The sequence below is a fragment of the Rhinatrema bivittatum genome, chromosome 7 (assembly GCF_901001135.1).
Source record: "Rhinatrema bivittatum chromosome 7, aRhiBiv1.1, whole genome shotgun sequence".
NCBI lineage: Eukaryota > Metazoa > Chordata > Amphibia > Gymnophiona > Rhinatrematidae > Rhinatrema > Rhinatrema bivittatum.
This window is the reverse complement of record NC_042621.1, coordinates 191,886,963-191,906,049: the sequence shown is the minus strand read 5'-3', so window position 1 is coordinate 191,906,049 and position 19,087 is coordinate 191,886,963. Positions and strand designations below refer to the sequence as shown.

Genomic DNA, 19,087 nt, shown 5'->3' with positions numbered 1-19,087 from the left:
TGCATATATGTAAGAAATTAGAATAACTCGGTTGTTTTAGCAATAAACTGGATCTAGTTGGAATACTGGAATAACCATTTTACTTCTTCTAACGTATATGCACTAGATGGCAGTATTAACTAGATAATTCTGAGATGATCATAGGGATTTCCAATCAATATCAGATTAGTGGAGTGAGATCACCAGATATGGGTGTAGCCAACATGCTAGCTTATTAACATGTATGGAAATTTAGAATAATGCGCAGATAATATGCAAATTTATGATCCATCTCCTTCATAATATGTAAAATAGAAAAGATTCCCGCTTTTTATTCTCGATCTTGCTGTGCTTTTGTGATAAGCAAATATGATAGGAGTTCTTAAGTGACAAGTTCCTGATACTAATATATACACTAATATATATATATATATATATATTTTTGCTTTTTCCTGTTAAAGATGAACAACTCATACTCTGTGTTTTATTTTTTTTGTTCCAACAGGTTTTTCATGTTTTGATGTTCTTTGTTACATGTAATGCTTTTTCAAGCAAGTTTAAATGTTCAATGTAAACCGATTTGATTTGCATATAATGCAAGAAGACCGGTATATAAAAACCAAAAATAAATAAATAAATAAATGTTTGATGAAGAACTTCTCCTTGTGATATGTAAGAAAGAGAAGAGGTGGGGATTTACAATTAACAGTCACCGAAGAGCCACCTAGATAGTGCTGACAATTCCACATGTGGCCCAAAAGCCACAGCTGCATGACAACACCCCCTATCCTCTGTTCAGCCTCCTTCTAATTTATATGGGAAGGCTAATATAGAGTTATGAAAAGCAAAGAGCCCACTATAAATTTCTGATGAATCCCATTACAAATACAAATTAAACATTACCCTATTTATTATTCCTATGATCTTTACCAGTCAACTGTGAACTAAATAGTTTATTCAGGCCTTCATGTGCCAGTTTAATTAGTGGTTTTGGTAGGAGAGACTGTAATTATTTAACTACTGCAAAGGAGTTAATAGGAACAGGTTGAGCTGATGAGATCTCTGTTATTAATTCTAGCTTTTGCTTATCATTTTTAGTATTTTCCCTGTAAGTGTCATCCTGATGGGCCTGTAAGTGCCTAGCTAAATATATAGGGGCGGATTTTAAGAGCCCTGCTCGCGTAAATCCGCCCGGATTTACGCGAGCAGGGCCCTGCGCGCCGGTGCGCCTATTTTACATAGGCCTACCGGCGCGCGCAGAGCCCCGGGACTCGCGTAAGTCCCGGGGTTCTCCGAGGGGGGCGTGTCGGGGGGGCGGTCGCGGTCGTCGCGGCGTTTTGGGGTGTGTCGGCAGCGTTTTGGGGGTGGTCCGGGGGCGTGGCTGCGCCCTCCGTACCCGCCCCCAGGTCGTGGCCCGGCGCGCAAGAGGCCCGCTGGCGCGCGGGGATTTACGCCTCCCTCTGGGAGGCGTAAATCCCCCGACAAAGGTAAGGTGGGGGCTTAGACAGGGCCGGGTGGGTGGGTTAGGTAGGGGAAGGGAGGGGAAGGTGAGGGGAGGGCAAAAGGAAGTTCCCTCCGAGGCCGCTCCGATTTCGGAGCGGCCTCGGAGGGAACGGGGGTAGGCTGTGCGGCTCGGCGTGCGCCGGCTATACAAAATCGATAGCCTTGCGCGCGCCGATCCAGGTTTTTAGCAGATACGCGCGGCTCCGCGCGTATCTACTAAAATCCAGCGTACTTTTGTTTGCGCCTGGAGCGCAAACTAAAGTAGGCCTATTCGCGGAGTATGAAAATCCGCCCCTATCTGTCTAATAAATTGGGTATCTGGAATTTAGTCGGATAAGTTAGAGGCATTTCTGGGAAGGGTTGAGATAGCCGGCAAAGTCTGGTCAGACCAAAGAGCTGTCCTAAAGGTCTATATTCAATAATGTGACTGCACTATGGAATATACCTCCAAAGTGAGCTGGATACATTTATCTGGCTAACTTTGTTATCCAGGCTGTCTGAATATGGACTTCAGGGCATTCAGGCATGAAGTGGCTGCATTCCTACTGTCCATCACTTTTGAATATGAATCAAGCATAGCAATCTGTCCTAACTGGATTGTTTATTTGGCTGAAGCAGGCTACAAATGGATTTAATGGAAAAGCTGAGAAAATATGTGAAGCATGTTCTAACCTCTTTCTAACACCCTTATGATCACTGTAGTTATAGCTGCTCTTCAGATACTGGAAATACAGAAAGGAAATCACAGCAGACATCGTCTTTAAAGTGAGTGAAATTCTTAGTCAAGACCACACTGAGGAAACCATTCTTTTTCTATGCTCTGCTCTAGAAGGTTTATTGACCTGATTTAAACACCTCTCAAACCAGGGCAAAAAACCTGTGATAAGCCAAAAAGGTAAGGGGAGACAAGGTGGCCAGGGGAGTTATAAATCTAACACTTATTTCTTTCAGAATTCACTAAGGTTAGCATGGACGACCAGAAAAGAAATACTTTACCCCAAGATGTGTACCAGTATATTCTAACACACAGCACTGCTGTTAATGTATATCCCACATTCATTCTCCAAAAGTCAGCATTCCCAGGAGGAAGCAATGAGGCCGGAGACTAGGGACACCATGGGGTCTATAGATAAGATTTCTTTATTCATAAAGTTATGGTTCTTGACAACCCTAATATTACTACAGTAAACAAGACCCAAGCCACTGTTAAAAACAGCAATCATAACAGAACAAAAACAGAGGGAAAATGGTACTTACTGATTATAAGGAATTAATAAAAAGAACAATTATTGAAGACATTACATTGCGACATGAGCTGGGTCATTAAGGAGTTTTCTATAGATAACCAGAATAAATAGCATATTTCTACATAAAATAGCAGGTGTGATGACATATCAGCATTACAAATTTCTGTCCATTAGAACAAAATAAAAATTATGAAGCACAGATACAAATACTGCAGTACATAATGTAGCCAAATAAGAACAGTAGGTCTCATTCCCCTCGCCATTCAGATTTCATAGTTTCTGAACTTCCTAAGAAGCTCCGAGGGGCTCTCAGCAGACCAGCGGAAACGCAGGTGCCAGTAATTCGTTTCGTAATCACCTTTAACAAAACAAAGACATTTTCAGCATATTGTTTCTTTTATAGTTTGGTTTTCATAAAAATAATATTTCAGACTTTGGATAATAATAATACTAGATGTGCTCTATTATGAAGTTAAATGTGGGCTCTTCAGTACAACACCTATTCTTATTAAAAACTTTGTGAGTTATCGGTTCTCATCATCTGTTTGGCATGGAGAAGTAATCAGGTTGTGCCAGAGGTCACAGTGATCCCATCTCACAGGCAAAAACATTGGCATTGCTTATCTCTTGTGTCTAAAAGACATCCATCATTTCATGAACTTTTGAAAAATGAACTGCAAATTCTCATCATCCCAACTGAAAGAAAATATTTTATTTTAAAGAACTGAAAGGCATTAGTAAAATCAGACAAGAGCCAATCTTTAAATAAGTGGGTCACAGACAACCTGAGGAGTGCAGTGAAGGTGAAGACCACTCCGTGGGTGCCACTTAGAGGTCAGTTTTTCAGGGTTGTCAAAACTATTTTTAATTTTAGCACATGCCTTTTCATTGGTTGCTCAAGCCAAGTTACATTCAGGAACAGTAAGTATATGCAAATGAATCTGGTTCTTAGATCAAAGGTAAGCCAATAGATTTCATGAGTATTCATTGTTGAATCCCGAAAACCAATTTGTTTGTGGCACTCGACTGAACGCCAATGAGTGTGAGTGTTTACTTCATTTAGGAAATTTCTTTAATAATTTAAAGTTAGACAGAAATCTTGAACCATGCAGGGTGCTTTATACATGCTTGCATCCAGAATCATTGCTTTCTGATCATTTTAGTTAATATAACAATTCTATATGCAAGCCCCAAAGAAATCCCTGCAAGTGTATATACTTGTAGAAGAACTATGGGGCCCATGCAATATTATTCGCGGCAAGCGGGCGCTGACTTTTCAGCGCCCGCTTTGTTAACGCACGCATGGCGCCCGCAAAGGGGGCGCCATGCAATACGTAAATTAGGGGGTCGCGCTAGCAAGGAGGCGCTAGGGTCGCTAGCGTGACCTCAGCGCCTCCTTGCTAATGTGACCCCGCGGTTACTGGCGTTCTGCCGATTATGAACACTGATGCCGATAAACTCGGCATCAGTTTTCATTACTGCAGCCGGCCGGTTATGAAAACCGACGCTGAGCATATCGGCGTCGGTCTTCAAAGTGGCCGGCAGAGATTTTTTTTTTCACTTTTAAAAAAGTACAGAAAAGCTGTTTTTTCTGCTTTTCTGTACTTTTTTTTTTCATTGTACTCATCTATTAACGCCTGCTCCAGGCGTTTGAGATGCACATTTATTTTTTTGCATTTGGAGTGAATGAGTAATAGCCTCATTCAAATGCATTTGCATGTGATGAGCACTAACTCATTGACTCTGAGTCAGACACGCATTAAATAGGCGCTAATCCCCCTATTGTATTAGGGGGTGGATTAGTGACTATTTAACCCGCGTCTAACAGTGTGTTAAACAGTGCGCTCGACTGAGCACACTGTATTGCATCGGCCCCTATGCATTTAGAGGAGAGAGGAATGCACCATGTCTTTTACAGCATTGCTAGATTAGCACCCAATGTAATAAAAAGATCAGCACATCCAAAGCATGCACCCAAATAAATGTGTAGCCGATAGTACCATCACATGTAAATTCCATAGATGAGGCTAATAGCCCCCCCTGCGATGCAGAAAATCGCTGGGCACCCAACGTACACTTTTTAATGTAGCAAATTTAACTCCAGCACCAGAGGTAGCATAGTCAATTTGCGAGTCAAGGGCTCATGAGAAATAAAAAAATACAGTCCTCTATGCTTCCTCCTACTTAGTATCGTTGTGACACTTAAATTGTCTGCTTGTGATGTTGAAAAATAAATGTATATTGGCTTGATTTAAAAAAAAAAAAATCTTCAGACGCACGATTTAGATGTGCATAACAAGGGGTTCTTAGCTATGGGTGTCTTCAGCAGAGTGTATATTTGTCTTTTTTGTTTCATGTCTTACTTTTTTATATTTTTGAAGATTTTATGTGTTTTATTTGTTTTTTGATTTTTAATGTGTTTATGATTTGATGATATTGTGATAGCGGGTTTTTTTATGTTACCTCATTATGTATGTTTAGTTGTAAACGGCTTTGATCTCCTTTTCTGTTTGGAACAGCGGTATACAAAGGTTTTTAAAATAAATAAAGTAAACCTCAGCAAAATTGGCCAGAAGAAGCATGATAAAAACGGATGCTAGTATTGAGTGCATGTTGCAATTGTGGGCGCCCAATGGATTTGAGCGCTAGAGATGCACAATTCTCCCCTAGCACATTTTTTTTTAATGCAGCACCTCATTTAAATACTGCATTGGACGCCCAATACGCTCAACACGAGCGCCAGGTTTCAATGTGCATTTTATTGCATCGGCCCCTATCTGGGGCTGCTGCCATGGGCTAATCCTTCTGGTATAAAAGCAGGTGTCCCTTAGTGGTCAGTGTGGATTTTGAGTTTTCTTTTGAGAAGGAAGGAGCTTTTCAGTATAGTTCCAGTTCATTTGTAAAAGTAAGGCCCTAGAAGAAAAGTAAGGACGTTTTTAATTGTAAATTCACACCCAGTAAGTAACAGATTTACTCCTAAGTGATTTTTGAGCATCTTTTCTGAGAAACTGATTTTGTTTTAGGAAGAAGTTTCTAGCCACTTTTCTTCAACAATGGTAGTAACAAAGGAGCTATTTTTTTTCAGATGCGATTCTCCTAATCCAGGGGATCAAATTGCTCAACCATCAAGTAAAAGAGAAGATGTGGATACTTAACCAGTTCCAAAGTCTGCAAGGAAAGAGGAGAAGCCAGTCACCCACCAGGTGTCACCATCAGCCGCTTGCTGTGAAGGTGCCCATTCAATATCAGAGGACGGAGGAGAGATAACAATGGGGAATTCCTGGAGGAGCTGCGGATCCCAGGAATTTCAACGTGAGCCCTTAAGGGAAAGTGTAATGTACGTGGACCCTTGGACCGATCGGAACCGAAGAGTAGGATGCTGTGAGAATTCGCAGCGACGGTTCCGAGCGGCAGGCGGCTGAATCTGGCTTGAGGAAGACCGAAGCAAGAGGCACGAAGGGCCCTATGCGACCAAGGGCCTGTGGGTGTGATGTAGAGACGAGGTGGCTGGCCTGGTGGAAGCGGGTCTTCACCCTGGAAGCCGGTACTCTCCCGAGAGGAGCTCGTAAGAGTCCGGCCGCTGGGTCTTAGGCGATTCACCCTGGAAGCCGGTGTCCCCCCAGGAGGAGCCCGTAGGGACCCGGCCGCTGGGACTTAGGAGGGTCCTAGGAGAGAGGATCGTCGCTCACCAGGCCAGGGTCGAATGCCGGAGGATCACCGTCAGCCAGTCCGGGTCAAGAGCCAGAGAGTCTTCGTCAGCCGGTCCAAGTCAAGAGCCAGGGAATCGCCAAAGCCAGTCCGGGTCAAGAGCCAGGGAATCACCAAATCCAGTCCGGGTCGAGAGCCAGGGAATCACCAAGCCAATCCAAATCAGGAACCAAAGGAGCGAAGGAAGAAGCAGGAACGAAACCACTGGACACAGGGGAACACTGGGAACCTCGTTGCAAGGCAATTCAGACTTGCAACTGCAGGGCTTAAGTAGCCCTGCAGCGTCTGACGTCGGTCGGGGGCGGTCCCTGACTTTCCCGCGCTGGTCCCTTTAACTAGGGAGCCTGAACGCGCGCATGCGCCTAAGGGGCGGAGCCAGCCGTGGAGAGGCGCCGGCTGCTCCGCCGAAGCGTGGACGCGACGGCAGGGAGGCCTGCAGGCCCGGGCGAGGTGGGAGCGTGCCGGGCCTGCAGCGGCAGAGGCCCCCGAAGGCGCGGGGAAGGTGGCCGGGAACCGGGGCTGCCCTGCGGTAAGCGACGATTCCGGGGCCGGCCCGGAATCGCAACAGAAAGTAATATCCTTTAATCCAAAGTGTCCAGGGAGGCTTCCTCTTCAGTTCATGGATAAGGAAAGGGTGGCCCAAAGGATCACAGTTTTATCTACACAAGGTAACAGGTTAACAGATTTCAGTATCTGGATGTATAGTCTAAGAAAGGCTAATGGAAAATGCCATTTTCCATGTTTGAATGATTTCCTCAGTAAAGCTGTGTTGGAGCAGCAGTACTGTGTCGAGCATCATCCTTGACATTTATTAATGGACAGATATTTAACACCTGGGGCCCAGGAGGTGACCCTCCTCCCCTCCCCTCCACCTGATGGAGGACCATACACCAGGGAAGTGTTGGATTTGTGGACCCTTGAGCCGGCTGGGATAGATGTAACGCACCGTAGGAAGGCCCACAGTGGAGGTCGGAGCCGGGAGGCGGCACAGCACAGGAGACCAGATGAATCTTCGCCACTGGAAGCCCGAGGTCCTCCCAGGAGGAGCCCGTGAGGACCCGAGCCGCTTGGACTTATGTGCGGTCTCCTGCGGGCGAGTATCAGCAGCAGAGTCCCGAGTCTCGAAGAGAGAAGAAGCCGGAGCCAGGAGGCCGACAGGAACTTCACCACTGGAAAACCGCGGTCCCCCCGGGAGGAGCCCGTGAGGACCCGAGCCGCTTGGACTTAGGCGAGGCCTCCTGGATGGTGTGGAGCAGGATACCTGAGGTCACGGTAGGGTCAGAGCCAGTGGATGGGCCAAGGTCAGAAGCCAATGTCAGAAGCCAAAGTCAGAACCAGGAACAGCAACTAGACAACTCTGAAACAGAGAGAACCTCGTTGCAAGGCAAGGAGATGCTTGTCAAGCCAGTTTAAGTACTAGCAGCGTTTGACGTCACGTCCAGAGGCAGAGCAGGGTTTTCCCACGCTGGTCTCTTTAAATGGCAGAGCTCCTGCGCGCGCGCGCGCCTAGGGGGCATGACCAGCAGAGACGTCGGCGGCGTTTCCCTCACCGAGGGAATGCCACGGAGAAGCCAGCCAGCCTGACCAGGCCTCAACAATGCTGCTGCTGCTGTGAGACGTCCCAGGGTAGGTGAGGCATCGGCCCGCGGATCTCTGCGGGTCGGGCGCATAACAGTACCCCTGGGGGCTTCGGCTTAGCAGGGTGGCGTAGATGAAACTGTTGAAGAAGAGATTTATCCAAAATGTTGGAGGCAGGCTCCCAGGAATTCTCTTCAGGGCCATAGCCCTCCCAGGAGAGGAGATATTCCCATTGTCTGAGGTGGAATCGCACATCTTATACCTCTTTTACTTTGTAGACAGTGTCTTTCTGAGCCATGGGGGCGGCAGGTACAGGGATCTTGTTGTGAAAGACGGACAAGACCAACGGCTTGAGCAACGACACAAGGAAAACGTTATGAACCCTGAGCGTGGAAGGAAGGCGGAGGCGGTAGGAGACAGCACCCACCCGTTCCATGACTGGGAACGGACCAATGTACCTCGGAGCCAAGCGCATACAAGGAACCCGCAGGCGAAGGTGTTTGGTACTTAGTCATACCTTGTCCCCGGGAAGGAATGTTGGAGCTGGACGTCGCAGACGGTCAGCGTACCTCTTCGCAGTGAGTGCCGTGTGTTGAAGTTTCTCCTGTGTAGAGCCCCAGGGATTGTGTAACTGTTGGGCTGTGAGTTGCACGGCTGGTGATGGCAAAGGCAAAGGAAGTCTGAGACTTTTCCCATAGACTATCTGGAAGGGAGACCTGCCGGTGGCCGAATGCCTATGGTGGTTGTAGGAGAATTCTGCCCAAGGGAGTAAAGCCACCCAATCATTTTGTAGGTCTCCTGCGAAGGCTCGGAGGAAGGTTTTCAAGGTCCGGTTTGTGCACTCCACTTGGCCATTGCCTTGGGGGTGAAAGGCGGTTGTGAAGACCAATTGGACCCCAAATTTCTTGCAAAGTGCTCTCCAATATTTAGCCATGAACTGCGAGCCCTGGTTGGAGGCAATATGGAGAGGAAGTCTGTGTAGGCAAAAGATGTGCTGAGTGAAAAGACTAGTGAGCTCGGGTGCCGTTGGTAATTTAGTGAGGGGGATGAAGTGGGCCATCTTCGAAAACCTATCGATCGTGACCCATATCACTGTTTTCTCTTCCGAGGGTGGTAAGTCGACGATGAAGTTGGTAGACAAATGGGTCCATGGTTCGGTGGGAATAGGTAATGGTTGAAGAAGCCCCCAAGGGCGACCAGTCAGAAGAGACTAAAATCTCTTCTGACCTGAGGCCACCAGTAATATTTGGTCAGCAGATCCAGGGTCCGAGCAACCCCCGAATGACCTGCGGTCAATGAGTCATGAGCCCATGACAACACCTTCTTGCGCAGGCGAACTGGTACGACTGTCTTACCCATAGGGACCACCTCCGATGCTGCAAGAAGGACCTTGGCTGGATCGAGGATATATCAAGGCAGGTTAGGGTTATCCTCCGTCTCTGCCGTGCAAGAGAGGGTGTCGGCTCTAACATTCTTGGAGGCTGGCCTGTACTGGAGGAGGAAATTGAACCGGCTAAAGAAAAATAACCATTGGGCTTGTCGAGAATTGAGGTGGTGGGCTCGGCACAAGAATTCCAGGTTTTTGTGGTCCATATAGATAATCACAGGGTGTTGGGCCCCCTCCAGCCACTGGCGCCACTCCTCCTGTGCGAGCTTGATGGCTAGGAGCTCCTTATCACCAATACTGTAATTTCTCTCCGCCGGAGAGAAATTTCGAGAAAAATATGAACATGGTAGGGTTTGCCCTTAGTGGATAACTGGCTCAGGACAGCCCCTACCGCAAGATCAGATGTGTCTACCTCTACGATGAACTGACGCTGCGGATCTGGATGGTGGAGACAGACATCAAGAAGAAAGGCTTCCTTCAGCCTCTGGAAGGCACTTATCGCAGTCGGGGACCAGTTCTTATCATCAGCACCCTTCCTGGTAAGGGCCGTAATCAGTGCCACCATCCAGGAGTAATGGGGTATGAACTGGCGATAGAAATTAGCGAAGCCAAGGAAGTGTTGTAGCGCCTTGACCCCTACTGGCTGTGGCCAATCCCGAATGGCCGCTAGCTTATCAGGGTGCATGTGGAAGCCCATGGATGAAACTATGTATCCGAGGAAGGACAAGGATTCCTGCTCGAACTGGCACTTCTCTAACTTGGCAAAGAGACGATTGTCCCGAAGTTTCTGTAGCACTTGCTGCACTTGTACGCGGTGCGTGGACAAGTCTTTAGAGTAAACCAATACATCGTCGAGGTACATTATGACAGAGGTATGCAACATATCCCTCAAGACCTCATTCATAAGGTTTTGAAAGACCGCAGGGGCGTTGCATAAGCCAAAGGGCATGACCAAATATTCATAGTGCCCATCTCTAGTATTGAACAAGGTCTTCCATTCGTCGCCGGGTCGTTTCCATACCAAATTATATGCACCCCGGAGGTCCAGCTTGATAAAGACCTTAGCTCCTTGGAGCCGGTCTAGTAATTCAGGAATCAGAGGCAAAGGATACCTGTCCCGCCATGTGATAGCATTAAGACCGTGGTAGTCGATGCAGGGTCGGAGTGACCCGTCCTTCTTGGCCACAAAGAAGAACCCAGCCCCGGCGGGGGAATTAGAGGGCCGAATGAAGCCTCTCTCCAAATTCTCTTGGATATATGAAGACATGGCTCGGGTTTCCGGGAGCGATAAGGGGTAAATCCGCCCCCTGGGAGGCATAGTGCCAGGGATCAGGTTTATGGCACAGTCAAAGGGCCGGTGTTCAGGGAGGAGTTCAGCTTTCTCCTTCGAGAAGACATCTACAAAATCTTGAAACTGTGGCGGGAGTGCCATGGGCGTGGTCAGAAGAGGCACACTGGGACGAGGAATAATTGCCAGGCAGGAGTCAAAACAAGAGGGGTTCCAGGATGCGATCTGGAGAGTATCCCAGTGTATAACTGGAGAATGTTTCTGAAGCCAGGGCAAGCCCAAGATGATTGGGTGAATGGACCTCTCCAGAATGAGGAGCGAGATTTCTTCCATGTGTAGGAGGCCAGTGCATAGAATCAAGGGCTTGGTGCAGGTAGAAATGCTCGCCGGGAGGAGAGTACCGTGAATAGAAGATACCCGGATGGGAGGAACTCGAGGTTGGACCCCAATCTGCAACTACCAGACGAGGTCTGTGAGAATGAAATTCCCTCCTGCTCCGAAGTCGACCAAAGCCAGCATATCAAAAGTACCCCCGGGGTAGATGAGGATAACCGGTACGGTGCATGAGGAGGTGGAACTTGTATTACCTAGGGTCAGCTCCTCAATGATCCCTAGGTTCTGGCGTTTCCCGGCCGCTCACCACATTGAGCTAGGAAGTGCCCCTTGCTGCCGCAATATAAGCACAAGTCTTGAGTCCGGCAACGTCTTCTCTCCTCCTGCGAGATCGGACCTCGTCCCAATTGCATGGGCTCAACCCCTTGGGTTCCAGCAGAGGCAGAGGAGGAGGGCACCGGTTGGGGAAATGTAGACCCCGAGTTACTGGGTCTACGGCCGGACTTCCCCTCACGAAAGCAGCGTTGGATTCGGCGGTCGACCCGCCCTGCCAGATCAATCAGGCTATTCAGGTCATCCGGAAGGACCCTCGCAGCTAACTCGTCTTGGAGACGTGAAGACATACCTTCTAAGAATATGCCGTGAAAGCTGTCACCCCTCCCAGAGTCTTGAAGAAAGAAGAAGCCGGAGCCAGGAGGCCAACAGGAACTTCAGCACTGGAAGCCTGCGGTCCCCCCGGGGAGGAGCCCGTGGGGACCCGAGCCGTTTGGACTTAGGTGAGGCCTCCTGGTCAGTGCAGAGCAGGATACCTGAGGTCACGACAGGGTCAGAGCCAGTGGACGAGCCGAGGTCAGAAGTAGAGATGAGCTTTGTTTTTTTCTACCCCCAAACCACGATGAATTAGGCAATTTCGTTGAAATTGCCTAATTCGTCATAAACGAATGCACATCTCTAGTCAGAAGGCATAGTCAGAAGCCGAAGTCAGAAGCTGAAGTCAGAACCAGAAACATCAACTAGACAACTCTGAAACAGAGAGAACCTTGTTGCAAGGCAAGGAGACGCTTGTCAAGCCAGTTTAAGTACTGGCAGCGTCTGATGTCACGTCCAGAGGCGGAGTAGGGTTTTCCCGCACTGGTCCCTTTAAATGGCAGAGCCCCTGTGCGCACCTAGGGGCGGGACCAGCCCAGATGTCGGCAGTGTCTCCCTCTCCAGGGAGACACTGCTGACATCTGGGCTGGGAACGCCGCGAAGAAGCCAGCCAGCCTGACCAGGCCTCAACGATGCCGCCGCTGCTGCTGCGAGACGTCCCGGGGTAGGTGGGGGACCAGCTTGCGGAACTCCACGGGTCGAGCGCATAACAGGAAGACAGGTGAAAGACGTAGATTTATCCCCAGTATGTAGAGTGTACCTTGTGTCTTATTAAGAAGTGCCCTAGCACAGGAACATTTATTTGGTTAAAACATTTCTGTGCTGCACCTAGCTACGGCTTGCAGCGTCTTACATTTAAAAAACGTTCATAAAATGTATTACAAACAGAAGGTTTGCATGGGCAATATCGTTTTGTGGATTGCAATCTGGTTAAAAGACAGGAAATAGAGAGTAGGATTAAATGGTATGTTTTCACAGTAGAAAAAGGTAAACAGTGGAGTGCCTCAGGGATCTGTACTTGGACTGGTGCTTTTTTAAATATTTATAATGATCTGGGACAGGCATGATCTGGAAAGGGGCATGACAAGTGAAATTTGTGGATGACACAAAATTATGCAGAGTAGTTAAATCTCAAGCAGGTTGTGATGAATTGCAGGAGGACCTTGTGAGACTGGAAGATTGGGTGTCCAAATGGCAGATGAAATTTAATGTGGATAAGGTGATACATATAGGTGGCAAGGTGATACATATAGGGAAAAATAACCCTTGCTGTGATTACACAATGTTAGGTGCCACATTAGGTGTTACCACCCAGGAAAGAGATCTAGGCATCATAGTGGATAATACATTGAAATCTTTGGCTCAATGTGCTATGGCAGTCTAAAAAGCAAGCAGAATGTTAGGTATTATAAGGAAGGGAATGGCAAATAAAACGGTGAATGTCATAATGCCTCAGTATCACCCCATGGTGAGGCCGCACCTTGAATACTGTGTGCAATTCTGGTCGCTGCATCTCAAAAAAGATATAGTTGCATTGGAGAAAGTACAGAGAAGGGTGACCAAAATGATAAAGGGGATGGAACGGCTCTCCTATCAGGAAAGGCTAAAGAGGTTAGGGCTGTTCAGCTTGGAGAAGAGAAGGCTGAGGGGGGATATGTTAGAGATCTACAAAATCATGAAAGGACTTGAACAGGAAAATGTGACTGTTATTTACTCTGTTATTTACTCTTTTGGATAATATAAGGACTAGGGGGCACTCCATGAAGTTAGCAAGTAGCTCATTTAAAACAAATCAGAGAAAATTATTTTTCACTCAATGCATAACTAAGCTCTGGAATTCATTGCCAGAGGATGTGGTTATGGCAGTTAGTGAAGCTGGGTTTGAAAAAGGTTTGGATAAGTTCCTAGAGCAGAAGTTATTAATGAATAAGGATTAGTAGCTTGAGATCTATTTATTTAATGTTTGGGTACTTGTCAGTACTTGTGACTTGGTTGGCCACTGTTGGACACAGGATACTGGGCTTGATGGACCCTTGGTCTGACTCAGTTTGCAAATCTTATGTTCTTATATGGTAAATCTTCCAAGTTGCAAGAAAGATCTATATATCAGACTTGTGAAAGCATGAAATAGAGAAAGTGTACACAGTTGTGTAACAAATTCTGTGTGTGATGATACAGTGAACTTGGTCCAGCGTTGATAATCGTGACTGAAGTAACAGCTTCACAGCTTGGGTAAGAGAAAGGTATCCTTTTGGTAGCAGATCAGAAGAATGTTGGTTCTAACCAATATATTGAACTTCTTGTGTTTGGTGTGCTCCAGTTTAAGCATCTCAGGATGGAGAAACATGTGGTAAACCCCCCTCTATTGGTAAGAAATAGGGGCTGCAGTTGTAAAGAGTTGTACTGCTTGGATGGTGGGAGGACTGGGTCATATTATGAAACATATCAGTGTGCAAACCCACATTTTGCTCAAGTTTGAGTTAGGTGTATTAGGAATTTGCCCACACAAATGACAGCGATTATTCTACATTAATTTGGTCATAGGTTTCTACTGAACATGGAAGATTTTTAAAAGTTTTCTCTCTGTGGGTCTTGTAAGAATCTGTAGCCCAGCCTGCTCTAACCTAATCCTTCCTCACAAAACAAGGCACACAGGAACTGTGTGCCCTATTTATATTTTCCTAGCAAATCTGCAAATATGAACATCTACAAATTCAAATATGAATATTGACAGACTCCATGCTAACTACAACTTGAACTTTTCCCTCCAAAGCAGATAATTATCCATGAATTCATGGCATGAATTTGCCAAAATCATGGTACTTTGTTGAAAAAAAAATTAATATTCAGGCATCCCTACAAATCATTCAAGTCTCTGAATCTAGATTAGAAATCTGCTGGCTAAGAGATGTTGTTTTTCATGATTTTAAGAGAGAGTGCAATCAGTGCAGCCTGAGAAATGGTTTTCGCATATCCCATGATACGACTAAATTGCTGGCAGTTTTTTTCCTTTTTCCCAAAAGATTTTTGCCAGTATTCCCAGCAACTGCGTGGCTCTACAGGACTTATAGTGCCCTGCATTCTCACTGAACAACAGGAAATTCAGATGACGGTCCCTCTCTGATTGGAGGCTTCGGGGGAGGCGGAATGGAAGGTGTGTTGCAGAAAGGAGAAACAAAACCCATGTGATAAAAAAAGGTTCCAACTTTTTTTTTTTTTTTTAGAAATCAATATTTAAGCTTCAGACCTGGATTACGTAACACTCCCTGACTGCAGAGAAGCTAGAATTGTATTTCTGGATTCAGTGAAAAAAAAATTGATCTTTATTTAAATCCAGCAGAAAGTGTGACACTATCTATTGGTTTTCAACACCCTCCCCCCACACCTCTCCGTGCATTTATTACGGGGAAACTGTCAATGTTGCCCCCTCCTGCAACCCCTGCCTCCCCCACCCCAACCCAACAAATCAAGTCATCAACTGGAAAGCAGAAAAGTCAGATCAACCCCCCCCCCCCCCCAAAGAGCCAGACTTCACATGCATTTTAATTCAGCTGGACCCAGTCCTTTAGAAATTCAGGAGGGGGGGTGGGCACACAGATACAGTCCATGATCTGATAAAGCCCTCTGTTCCTAGGACAGAGGCCAACGGAAAAAGTGGTGCCAGTGTTGAAAGAATGGATGTACCTGGAAAAACACAGATACTTCATGTTCCAAAGTGCCGAAGGAGGGGAGGTGGGAACACTAGGTTTGTTTGTTTTGGTTTAAAAGTTCACAAATGAGAAAGGAGCATCGATGGGAGTTTCCCTCCACAATCATTTGTTTGGGAAAACAGAACGAGAAAAACATTGCGCAAGGGAGGGCAGGTTTTGTCCCGTCACGTATAAGGTCACGTTTCCCATTTTGTCACACTGCTCACTGAAAAAAAGTAGGAATCCGCGATCGGAGGCGTCTGTTTACTACGCTTTTGCAATAAAGGTCATTAGAATAGGAAACTCCAAAGCAAATGTCAGGCACCTGCCACCGGGAAAAGATTAACATTAAAGAAAAAAAAAAAAAAAGAGTTTGTGCTGCGAGAGCTTAAACAAAACAAAAACGCAACAACATATCGGAATGAAAACTGCAAAGATGCTGCTGAAGATGAAACATACAAAATGTATTGGTTTTTTTCACAACAGAACATGGGATTAGTGCTTTAAAATCAGTTTTGTTTTAGAAAAGCAGTTGTCTGTCCTGCGTTAAGTCTGAATCCATCAGTTTGACTCTCTCGATGCAAGGTCAGGCACAGTGCTCAAAAAGCCATATCGGCTCCTAGATTTGTTGATGCTCAGAATTTATTTTCAATTTCAGCTGCACAATATATCTAGGGGCAATTTTCAAAGGCATCTAGCTGCCGAACAATAGGCAGTTAGAAAGCTGACTGGGGATGCGCAGCTACGTTCAGCTGCCTAATGGATACATTTATTCACTCAAATTCGAGGTGATTCCATGGAGGGGTTAGTTTGCTAGAAGAAAGTCAGCCAATGCTGATTTTCAGCTCTCATTGCCTAACGTGAATGGAAAAGTCTAGGTGCTGCAATAGAAGGCCTAATTCTGGCTGGCCCAGGATTCAACCAACCCTCCTCTGCAACCCCAGTTCCACTCCCACCACCCCCTGAAGTTCCAATATTCTTATAAGGTGTCCCATAGATCCAATATTTGACCGGCTAAAGACATTTCTCAGCTTTTTTTTTTTTTTAAATACAACCCTCAGGGCCCAGTTCATAAAGGGGTGGTTTTTTCAAAGCACTTACATGCGTATAATTAACATATACACGCATAAGTAAACTATATTTGCATAATCACTATGTAATAAACATCGAAAGTACGCACATGCATTATGTTTCGTGCGCACATCTACGTGCAAAAAAAAAAGGGGCAGTCCAGGGCGGGCCTAACAGTTATGCGCATAAGTTGCTATTTTATATAATACTTAGGCACGTACATTTGGCAACTTACACAGGTAATTTTACACCTTCTAATTATCTTGCATATTTGATAGAAGACTTGTTTACTGTCTACTACTGGTTGGGTGGGAGCTCTGGCTGAACTGGTGGGAAAAATTCAGGCTGAAGAACCAGGAGGGTTCTCGAAGACCTGGAGAAGGAAGGTCTGGGCACATTGGTAGAAGAATCTGAAAGCTGATAATTTTAGTTACATTGTGCATATTTTAAAATATATGGACTTTTGCACATACATCGAGTTTTACTCAGGCAAGTTCTACTTTATTTTTCTGCATATTTTTTATAAGTAATAGAAAAAGTAGGTGCATTCAATGCATTGAAATACTGCATGTTTTCGCACATAAGCATACATGCATGCACATGTTGAGGAGCAGAGATTCACACGTTTTATAAAATATGTGCATCTGATATGCACATGTAATAAAATAGTACAGTAGATCTCTGTGCAGCCATATTTGCGCATATATGAGGCCGTGCAGAGTTATTTGAAAGCTACCCTCAAAGGAGGCAATTTTTTTTTTTTAACTTTATTTTTATTGAAGTTTCACTTTATTTCAAATACAACCATATTTGAAAAAGAAAAACTGAGGATACATTACAAGAAAAAACAAGAAAAGATACAACATATAAAGAAATATATCAGCAATGTCCTCATAGTAAACATAAATAATTGGCTGGAAAAGAAAATGGACTTGGGCAGACTGGATGGACCGTTTGGTCCTTTTCTGCCGTCATCTCTATGTTTCTATGTTTCAATTCAGAATAACAGAAGAATAACAGCTGCCTGAACTAACACTGCCCTCTTATATAAAACTCATCTTGAGCAGGTTAAGAGGGGGCAGTACGTCTGGCCTTGATGAAGTCCCGCAGTTGCCCAGGGTCAAAGAAAACATATCTAATAGCATTTAATACTACAATACATTTGCAGGGGTTTCTCATGACAAATGAGGCACCTAGAGCTAACATCTCAGGTTTCATAAGAAAGTTTTTCCTGCACTCTTGAGTAACTCTAGCTAAATCTGAAAAAAATCCAGATTTTCTTCCCCTTAAACAAAACTTCACGATTGCGAAAGAACAAAGAATATTATCACAGTCTTAATAAAAAAAACCATAAAAGAGATCAACAGGGTAGCTGTGTTATGATATTGTAAAGTTGAATTCTTTAAAAAATCAGTTAGATTCAGAGAGACATCTTGCTGTGCTCTATCTAAATTCTTCGCATTCGATGGCAAATAGAAGATTTTTTCAATTGGGGGGGGTGGGGTAAGCAGATTCCTGAATTAGCAAATTTTTTTTCATATATAACACTGGGCAACAATGAAAGTGTTACTGGCCTAAAAAGGTCCTACTCTGTAGTATCTTGATGTGCTGAACATGAATATGACCATGAAAAGTTTTTATTGGCTCTCGTTTTGAAGATATTTAATATAGTTCACTTTCTATGTTTAGTCATGTAAATTTATCCAGGACTGTAAATAAGCCCAGAATGATGTAATATTGCATCATATTGCATAATACCATCATGCACCCATCATCCAGAGTTTATTACATCATTTTCTGATGCCATCCAGTTCTACTGCCATGCTGCTGCTGAGTAAGCTGACGTCAGCAGTGTACTATATGAAGCCCAGTCAGAAAGGGTGAGCATTTGAAATATTCATGCTGGCTGACTACTGCTGGACACTCCGCAGAGATGCTCCCGAATAGGTGTACAAGAGACAAGCAAAGAAATCTAAGACGTAGTCTATGACTTCATTTTTCAAACGGTATTAACCGTAGGTCTCCTACTATTGGCATACAATTCAAGATGTAATTATATTATTGCATATTACAAAAAAACTAGAGCCAATTTTGCATTTTCACAGTCACATTCATGTTTAGCACATGAAAATTTATAAGAATTGACTCATTTCATTTCAGTAACATGACTTTTGTGAAAATTTGTTGCCCAGTGAGCTATTGGCATACAGTTCAAGATGTAATTATATTATTGCATATTACAAAAAAACTAGAGTCAATTTTGCATTTTCACAGTCACATTCGTGTTTAGCACATGGAAATTTATAAGAATTGACTAATTTCATTTCCGTAACATGACTTTTGTGAAAATTTGTTGCCCAGTGTAATTTAAACATCTCTATGAGAGAGATTAAAGGAACTTGAGAAAAGTTCAAAATGCGCAGGTTCAAATTCCTTGAAACATTCTCCAGAATCTCAATTTTACGTCAAACCAAAATAGAATCCATCACTTGTTTGGCTTGTATATCTTGAACTTTAGAGATAGAAGTCTTTAACCCCTAGACTTATCAAAATGCAATACGTATCGCATGGATAATGCCCATGATAAGGAAAAGGGGCATGGCTATGATAATTTTAGAATTACCACACTGTGCATTATCTTAGCGCTTCACATAGG

At 44.9% G+C, this 19,087-nt stretch overlaps 1 protein-coding gene across 2 annotated transcripts in view; it reads right to left on the bottom strand.

Moving 5' to 3' along the window:
* Nucleotides 1-2,594: 2,594 nt before the first annotated feature.
* Nucleotides 2,595-19,087, bottom strand: part of DNAJC12 (DnaJ heat shock protein family (Hsp40) member C12) — a 97,926-nt gene continuing 81,433 nt past the window's right edge. For both annotated transcript variants that reach the window (XM_029609710.1, XM_029609711.1), the window contains exon 5: nt 2,595-3,087. In XM_029609710.1, the coding sequence (XP_029465570.1) occupies nt 2,993-3,087 (95 nt within the window). In that variant the 3' untranslated portion in view covers nt 2,595-2,992. The remainder of the gene's footprint in view (nt 3,088-19,087) is intronic.